The following is a 10,000-nucleotide window of genomic DNA, read 5'->3' on the forward strand; positions in this document are numbered from 1 at the left end:
AGTACACATCGAGTGAGACGCGTACAGGAAGAGACCACAACACAGATGATAAAAATGGGTGCATTTGGGGTAGCTGTCTCCAAAGATAGGTTGGACGGCAGAGGGACAGGCTGTGGCATCATGTGATGCAGTGGAAGGTGGACACAATGTACTGGCAACATTTTGAGTCCAAATAGAGCTGATCTTGTTTCATGTCAACCCCCTCTCTCTGTTGGATACTTGCTGATGAAAAAGCATTGCATTTAGAGGAGAGGGATGGTGTGAGGGAGGACGGGGCACACATAGAGAGAGAGAGAGAGAGAGAGAGAGAGAGAGAGAGAGAGAGAGAGAGAGAGAGAGAGAGAGAGAGAGAGAGAGAGAGAGAGAGAGAGAGAGACAGAGAGAGGAGAGACAGAGAGAGAGAGAGGGAGGGCCAACAGCAGGAGGCATGTACTGTTGAAATATTTACCTGTACTCTTTGTAAGCGTTGTTCGAGGCAGATAGCCGCTCTGTGTGTCTTGTACAGACAGATGGACAGACCCGTTGAGTGTGTGTGTGTGTGTGTGTGTGTGTGTGTATCCTCAGGGTTTCAAGCAGTCTGGCCTCTTCCTCAGTTTTATATCAACCTGTCAAATTAATTCAGCTCTTATACTGATGGTGAACAAGAATTGTATTTGCAAGTTCAGTGCTTTTATACTTTGGTCTAAAGTTTGGCCAAGTTGTGCATCATATAACATTGAGTTTAACCCTGTGACCTCCAAAATCTGCACATAAAAGTTAACTTGTGGCTCATGTGTACTGCACAGATTTATGGTTTCAATAAGTTTGTACTAGAATATTATAAGAGGAGATTAGATGAAGAAATGCGTCAATGGATTTTTTAATGAAGAAATGAATTAATCTCATACAAAAAAAAAACATTTTATATACTGATTAAGAGACTAGAAAGTAAGATTGTATTGCATTCTAAAGCAATCTTTAATTCTAGCATTCTTTAATACATTATATAATTTTACAAGCCTGCTTGAAAAGTATCAGTGGGTGAGCATGAGAGTCTGACTGATTAATGTTGATTAGCATAATTGATTACATTTGGAAATGGCTCTCTGGTCGTGGTGTTTGAAACAAGAAAATGAGTGTGCTGACAAACATAACATTTTAGAGATTTTGGATATCCTTGGGAACTGTTTACAGAATACAAAAGCTTGTCTACTGAGAGAATTACTGCACATTTCTCAAGAATAATCCAAATATATTAATAAATGAAGTGCATAAAGGCAGGGCTCCACGGAGGCTCTCAAAGTTCTACTACCAGGATCAAGAACCACAACTGAAATGCTTCTATATGGAAAACAAATGATTCATGCGTACAGTTTGTGTGTCATATGAGAGGTGTGAGTGGTGGGCTAGATGTTACAGCAGATGGCGGAGTACTATCATAGAAACCAACTGTGAGGAGTGTTGATCAGAGAAATATAATAATAAAAAAACCAACATCACCGTCCTTTAAGTCAGCGGAAGTTGCTGTGAAAAGGTAGTTTTTTTATAGCTCGGATTGTCACTCCGAGCCTTGCTCTGACTCTGATTGCCTGTCACAGAGGGTCTTTGTCATGAGCAATATGCTGAACCAGGTCAGAACATTTGCGTAACCACCGAAATTCACTGTCAACTGAACACTTTCAGCTCATTGTGAAATGACCTAATGTGTACAACTCACACACCCACACCACCTAAAAAAACAACAAGCATGAAGATATTTTTCAGTAAGTCATGATCATTATTTTTCTACATTTCTGCAAAATGACCATAGATCTGAAGCACATCCGAACACAGACATACTCTAAGTGTTCTCAGCCTTGAATTGACCTACATTGGTATTTACACGGGATAAGTACCAAATTACCAGATAATATAAATACCAGAACACATGGAAATCATCCAGAAGAGTCTAATGAGAGTCTTTTTGGGCTCTTTTGGGATATTTTGACACATAATGAAAATAAGGAGAAGGAATATGGAAACAAGACAAACATCCAGCCAACAGCAATAACAGAATGACCTTCTGTCTGCTTCTGCTCTTCCCTCTCCCCTTTGCTTACCTCTCCTCCTCTCTCCTCTGCCCTTCAGGAGCGAGACCGTGCTGCATCAGTTTTGCTGCCCCGCCCCTGAACATCCAGAGGCTGACACCACTGGCTCATCAGGGTAAGACGGAGTCACACACCAATCACAATCACACTTTATTTCCAGTGTTTGAGCCTTTGAGGGCATAACATTTCCCGCAAAAAAACCTTTCCATTTAACTTTATATTTATTGTTTTAACTAGACTCAGGCTGTTAAAAATGCAATATTGCTAAGCTGCAGCACTTTTGTTTATTATAAATTGACTGCAAGCAGATGTGTCCGACCTGCCTGACAACCTCAAAGCAGAGTAAATATATATTAATTATAGTAATATAAAATGTACATTTTCAGGAGAATATTTAGTCCTTTCTCAACAATATATTGTAGTTAATGGGAAAATTAGTTTGACAATAAAGAAATTACTGCAAATTATTCGTTATCAGTCATGTACATGTCCACCCTGTTACCATAGCTTGGTGACACAGTGGACATTTTTAGCTAAAGGTAGCATTTAAAGAACACATGACCAAAGGTAGCAAAGTGACGCATTGTTGAAGGTGACTGTGTACTGTTTAACAATTATATTTTGAGTTTTTATGGTTTTAAGGTTTGTATTTTAATTGATATTTCACTATGACATGGTGGACATGTTAAACCTGACAACATCCAACTACAAACAGAATATGATTAATTTGAGGTAAACTTATTGTAAAAACAATACTCAACAGATATTAATTGCAGAAACACATGCTGAATATTATTATGGAAATAGACTATAAATGATCAAAATGCCGGATTATATCAAAGATCCGATTAATAAGAACATGTCAAAAGTATTATAATTTGGTGTCATTTAAACACTTATTACACAAAAAAATGGTTAGGGAATCAGACAAACACATATCAAGAGACCTATCATTGTTCTGGTATGTGTAAAGTTTTGGACATTTATAATAAAACCTAAGAATTGACTTGCTTTGCAATATGTTTATGATGACTGCGTTTTTCTGATAAGGACACCCAAAGGCACTTAGTGATATTGACCCATTGGTCTCTGCAGTTTTTGCTCCTACATGGTGCTCTTTCAACCATTAAAAACATCCTGTCTCTGTATACTTATGCACTATCTGTACATAGTGTGATCATCTAACTGAGTCATGTCCACTCCCAGGCTTTTAATGATACTCGCTAGTGCGTGCACAAGTGAGTGTGAATTGGGTTATTTATGGACACATGGAGCCTGGAGTTACAGCGAGAGAATTAGATGCTCTGTATAAAGAAACCTATAGATCTTGCAGCCTTAAGGGTAATTCACAGAAGTGGGGGCCTTGCCATATAAAAGTGCTCATAGCAACCCAGTAATGACGCAATGGCTACCACTACCATAGTAACTGGTAGAACTTTGAGGATCCACTGTAGCCACTTTTCGGTTTCTGAGTGGGCAGCATTGTTGTACAAGTTTGATCTTCTTCTTTTCTTTGCGTGGGGTGTGTGAAGGCATGACTTTTCAGTCAGGGATGTTTTGGACGAGCAAAAACCCCCGTTGTAAAACGTTTCCCTCCTTGGGAATTTATCCCATCGTTTGATCCTCTGTTCTCCACTAAATCCAGTCTTTCCCAGTCCTGCCGACTTTTTCTGTTCCTTCATCGGCAGTTATATCTTCCCCCCTTGTGTTGTTTGTTTCTGCATGCATCACTACTCATTATTATGTCTATTTCTTGCCTCCTTATCAGGTCTCTCCCTCTCTCTCATTCTCATTAAATTAATATCACCATCTGTCTGTCTCGAATTGCTCACTTTTCTTTGATCTGATGACTTTACTGTCGTCGTCTGCACACCCACATAGTCCTGATTGGGTGAGATAATGGCACGGCAGCATCAGTGGACACCCACCTGATGTGATGAGATTTAGAGGAGCCGTGTAACACCGTAGCTCATTATTATCATCACATGAAGCCGTGTGTGCCTAGTGGCTGCAAACCTGCCCCACCTCTACACACTTACTGACATCCACTGAATCCATCAGAGCAGGCAAACCTCCCAAGAGATGTAATGAGATCCGCCTCTAGACGAACCCGCTCTGCCTTTTCTCTCCTGTGTGTGTGTGTTCCTCTTGCCTGGCTGTACAGTACTATAAGTCTCTGAGGGACCTTGAGAGATGCGATTTGACAGATGTTCGTTTCTCTTCCACCATGACGTCAGACGTGCAGGCAGAGCAGGAGTGTGTGCTTGATATGCTTGTTGCTGCTACGTAGGCCACGTATGAGCATGTGTGTGTGTGTGTGTGGGGGGGGGGGGGGGGCTGGGAGAGAGAGAGAGAGAGAGAGAGAGAGAGAGAGAGAGAGAGAGAGAGAGAGAGAGAGAGAGAGAGAGAGAGAGAGAGAGAGAGAGAGAGAGAGAGAGAGAGAGAGAGAGAGAGAGAGAGAGAGAGAGAGAGGGAGGGTATAGCGGACATATCATTATGGAGGCTTTTTTCTGTCCAGATGCATTAGTAGCTCAACTCTTGCTTTTAAATCCTCTAATGTATTCTAATGTACTCTAATGTATTCTGATGCAGCGCTGGGGCTTGGTAGTGTTTTAATAGAGTTTTTGATAGAGACAGCCTCCAGCATGCTCACATCAACACAGTCTCTCTATAGCTTCCTGTTTCCTCTGTTTTTCTCCCAGCCACTGCCCCCTCTTCTCTATTTCCTCTAACTTTATCTCATTTAAAGATATGACCAAGCTTCTCTGGCCCTATCTCTGACTTTTGGCTGGGGAATGCAGAATATTTGCTTTCACAGCAATCAAAGAAAACAAGGGGAACTTTAGTGATGCACTCATTATTTAACCATGAGCAGGCTTTTTAGTCTCCCCAGTCCTGTTTAGCACCAGTCCCCTTAGTGTAAAAAAAATATTAGAGTAAGCATTATGGGTGGAAGAAAGATTGCACAAGCACACACACACACACACACACACACACACACACACACACACACACACACACACACACACACACACACACACACACACTCATAATTGCACACCATTATAAAACCTTTTAGGCTGCAATCATACGTCTATGCTTTGTCCAGTCTGGCTGTATAAAGGTGCTGAATGGCAGTGTTTTGTATCTTTTAGTGTGACGCATTTTATTACCTTTTTTTTAACCAAAATGAGCAAAGCTTATGTTTTCCACAACTGAACTTGGGTGAAAGAGACATTTTTCTGCTGTGTCACGGCAGTCATTTTCTTTATTAAGCCTTACATGGCTTTAACAGAATTTTGATAAGGCTGTAATGTAAAAGAACATTGCTCCATCTGTGGAAAGGACCTGGGATTATAAAAGGAGGATGGGATGCTCTACCAGGGGTAGTGAGCACTTGGAGACAGCCTCCACAGTCCACTATGTTGAGTTCTGATTCAGATTCAGGTTCGATTTAATCTTGTTTGTTTTTGCTTCCAACTGTGACTGTATAAATAGTTATTTAATATCTGTAGTCAGATATTATTGATTTATGTTTCTGCCAAGTCATTTTTGACTTTGAATATATACGATAGTCTGTCGAGCATTGCCTTGCATTGCTTCCAGTGTTTCTGAACACTCATATGACGTCACTGACTTATTCTCCTTTTGTACTGTAATCTTGGCAACCGAACACTGAAAAAAAGATAGAATCTTATTTGGAGACGAAGTTACACTTTTCATCACAACTTCCATTGAAATATTCATCCAAATGATGTCATTGCCATGGAAACACACCAGCTTTCAGAGTCTCATGCATAAACTCATAAGCTCTGACTTTTGTGGCAAAACACTGTTAATGCGCAAAACACATTTGGCTCTATCAAGAGTGCAGTGCACCACTTTGAGTTCTACCTCCTCAGGCCTCTAACAAATGAATTAAATGAATTGTTCAAATGAAACAATCTGACAAAAAAAAAATCCCTATTTGACTCAACTGCTCAAAAACAAGGTTGGGAATCACTGGATCAGTTGTTTAATAGAAAATTAATCATCAAATGTATTTGATAATAGGTTAATCACTAAAAATGCTAATTATGCACTGTTTTCTGCTTCTCAAAATGTAGAGATTTCCTTCTTTTCTCTGTTCTATATATTTGGACATTTGAGTTATTGAATGTTGACAGATTAATTGGTAATTAAAATATCGATGCTTGCAGTCCCACAATAGAGTAAAAAAGTGAAGGATTTAAAATCAAGGGATTTTCTTCACCATCATATATCCAGAATTTCACTGCTGCATTCTGCAGTGAAGCCACAAATCTGACCAAATAGGACTGGACACATAAACTAAACAGAGTCACCTTTGCCCTGAACCACCACGGCCACACATCACTGTCCACCTGGTGCTTCCCTCACGAACCTCTTCACATTCCCCTTATAGTTGATGACCTGCCACCACGATAACAGCAGAGTTCTGAAGGTCAGCTGGGAGGACTGATAGCTTTCTGCTCTTAATTCTGTGGCAGTGGCCAGATGCTGAGCCTGGAGGATGGAACGGCTTCTGGTGGTGGACAGGAAGTGGAGGGGACCAAGAGAGAAGGACCCAGCGAGTACGAGATCACCCTGGAGAATAAGAACAAACAGGTATGTCTTTTGTTTACCAGGTTTGTGTGTGTGTGTGTGTGGGTGTGTGTGTGTGGGGGGGCTGCAAGCACATGGTGTGATGGAGTGAATGCTGATTCCTCTACCTGTTTGAGCATGAGGAGTTTGTGTGTGTGTGTGTGTGTGCGTGCGTGCGTGTGAGTTTGTGCGTTTGTGTGAAGGATAATAATATGACATTGTGTCTTGTTTGACAAAAAAGATTGCCATTCAGTTCTATTTCTGTCTGTGTTGACATGAAAAAGAACACCAGTGCCACATCGACAGGAATGCGAAAGATGCTAGGTTGTCATGGTAACAGCTAATAACTGCTTCTGGCGGCTGAAGATGTCTTTATTTCTCATACCAAACTGCTGAAGGGTCTGCTGCAGTGAGAGCATGTGTATATATGAGTGTGTGAGTGTGTGTGTGTGTGTGTGTGTGTGTGTGTGTGTGTGTGTGTGTTTGTGTGTGTGTGTGTGTGTGTGTGTATGCACTTTTTGTTGGCCGGGCACATGTGTGGCTGTCCTCCTGTTTCTCCCTCTATGTCTCTTCTTCCCTCGCCTTCCACTCCCCCTCGTTCGTCTCCCTTTTGCTGAAAATATAGGAGGGCAAAATTCTGGAGGAAGCTGTGATTTTGGGCTGAGCTGCTCTGCCAACAAACGGAACAGAAATAGGCTTGTGCGGGTGTTTACTTTTCTATTCATTTTCCCAAAATCACCTTTGTCACAGCCCATCCATCCTCCTTCCCATGGCCCTTCAGCCAGTATTAACAGTTGAATGATGATAGATGATGTTTACTTTGGCTCTAATGCCATAAACCTCCCCGGTCTTAAAGGAGTGAAGGATAGTAGTAAGAAGGATACTTTGAAAGTGTGAGAGTGCATTTTATGACTCATGCAATGCTCCAATTCTGTTGATCTTTTGAAGACATGGGCACAAAATGGCATCATGATATTTGCCTGCTGGTGGATGAATAAATATTGTTCAGTGGCTGCTGTGTGCCTTGCAATATGAGTCTTGCAGTGTCTTCAGTGAGTTTGAGAGCCTTGTAAACATGTTTGATATTTAAACTCACTCCCCCACACTCTCCTCCTTTCCCCAGATAGAAGAGTTGGAGCAGAAATATGGAGGCCATCTCATAGCGAGACGGGCAGCCCGTCGTATCCAGACGGCCTTCCGTCAGTACCAGCTCAGCAAAAACTTCCAGAAGATCCGTAACTCTCTGTCCGAGAGCAAATTGCCCCGCCGGATCTCCCTGCGTCATCCCAGCCCTTCAGGCCGAAATCGGAACTCAGCCCAGAGACATAGTTACAGTCTGCATCCTGGAGGAGGACAGATACCCATACGCTCAAAAACCCCTCCTCCTCCCCCGTGTCGCTCCACCTCTCTGCCCCCATCTCCTGCATCGGCCCCAACGGCCGGTCACTCTTCAGCCCCAGGCCCAGCCCCATCTCAAACCCCAGGACAAACACTCACACAGCTGGAGGACTGCTTCTCTGAACAGGTGAAGTGTCTATATATTTTTTGTTACAGCTTCCACGAGTTGAAATGAAGAAAGGGATGCAAAATAGTCCTTAAATAAATAAATCAAGAAATAAGGTTTTACCAAAGTTCAAATCTCTGTGTTTCGTTTTCTTTCGCGTAGCTCCCCCCAACTACTGCTGGGTGATGGAAAGCAGTCACTTACTGTGCGCTGCTTTAGATTTTTACAGGGGATGTTGCAATAGACACCAAGGGCAGCAATCAGCAGGCATCAATCACCATTGTGTTACCTAATGTAAGGATAGATAGTTACTCAACAGAAATGTGTTCAAATGAGAATCTTTAAGATTAATTCTACCACTTTAGCTCTCAGAATGACAATGTTGTCAGTTGGCCCACCATTTTGGTATGGCCTGAAATATCACAACAACTTTTAATTGGGAAAAACTATCCTGGAACTTAGAAAGCACCTGATTCAGCATTATACTGCAGATGATAGGATGCACAGAGAACGCTGTTTCAACTATTCAATTGATTGCCATGACATTTTTTCCAGGCAATTATGGTGCCTAGAGGATGAATTCTAAAAAAATTTGGTGATCCCCTGACATTTTTGCTAGTGTCATCGTCAGGTTAAAATTTAAATTTGTCCAATCCTAACCTCACCCAAGCAAAGACTGAATAGCTTCACCTGGCCATATACTGTATTTATATGCTTATAATGAACTACATTGGTTGGCCCGATGACTTGATAGGTAATTTAATCTAAATGCCATGGTCTGGTTAGTCACCAACCATCACTGTTTATCTACTTTCACTAGTCTTAAAAATTAGTAAACCCCTGTGGTATCAGAAACTTATCCCCACATGATCATGTCTCTTGACCTCATTAAATCATTGACGTTTTTTATCATCATATTTGCAGCTTCATTCCTTGGCCCAGTCAATTGATGACGCCCTTCGTGGTTGGAGCTTATCGGAAGGTGGAGACGGGAAGGGGCTACTGATGGACCCCGGGGCCCTTCGTGCTGCTGCTGAGAGTGCTTGTCTGCCCCGCAGTGCAAGCTCGCTGCTCATGGCCTTCAGGGATGTCACGGTTCACATCGACAGCAATAGCTCCTACACCATCTCCTCCGCCACCACCACGACCACCACCTCTCTGGGCAATTCAGGCAGGGGACAGTCGGGCAGCAGGAAGACTTCTGTGAGTGGGATGGCTGGAGAAGTAGATGGCCAGTTAGGAGAGGAGCCAGAGTTTCCTGCACCTCCCCCCAGTGAGGAGCTGGAAATGGCTGATCCAGGATCCAGGAGGGGGTCAGCAGTGCCAGCTTTAGGAGGAGGAGGAATGGGGGGGGAGAGCGGCTCAGACAGACTGGGGTCCACATCCACTTCTACCTCCACCTCTATCTCCACCTCAGCCCAGTCTAACCAGCAACCTGCTCAGATTTACACCCAGTACCAGCAGTACCACTACACTCATCCTCAGCAAATTCCTGGGGGGCCAAGCCCTGAGGCCCTGCAGGCCCTGGTCGTCTCTCTGCCTAGGGACCGCTGCCAGGATCCAGCCTCCTGCCGCTCGCCAACTCTATCCACAGACACACACCGCAAACGCCTCTACCGTATAGGACTAAACCTCTTCAATGTGTGAGTGGGCTGACAACACGCACATTCAGTATACACTGACACACACACAAAATTGCAAAATATTTCTGCACCCTCTGGCTCAGGGTTCAAAGTACACTTATTACAGTTTGTGTCTAACAAATCTCCAACAGTCCTGCAAAAGTGCTCCAAGCAGCAGCTCATTAGTGTTTGTGATTGTTAGGAGG

General features: G+C 42.8%; 1 protein-coding gene across 1 annotated transcript in view; it reads left to right on the forward strand.

Annotated features, from left to right (window-relative positions):
• iqsec3b (IQ motif and Sec7 domain ArfGEF 3b) overlaps positions 1-10,000 on the forward strand; it is a gene marked incomplete at both ends in the record, with an annotated part of 27,189 nt that overhangs the window by 3,031 nt on the left and 14,158 nt on the right. The window contains 4 exons of the mRNA XM_083915976.1: positions 2,107-2,181; positions 6,575-6,692; positions 7,792-8,193; positions 9,097-9,815. Coding sequence (XP_083772102.1) covers positions 2,107-2,181; positions 6,575-6,692; positions 7,792-8,193; positions 9,097-9,815 — 1,314 coding nt within the window. The remainder of the gene's footprint in view (positions 1-2,106; positions 2,182-6,574; positions 6,693-7,791; positions 8,194-9,096; positions 9,816-10,000) is intronic.

Source organism: Echiichthys vipera (genome assembly GCF_963691815.1).
Source record: "Echiichthys vipera genome assembly, chromosome: 7".
In the NCBI taxonomy this organism is placed as follows: domain Eukaryota; kingdom Metazoa; phylum Chordata; class Actinopteri; order Perciformes; family Trachinidae; genus Echiichthys; species Echiichthys vipera.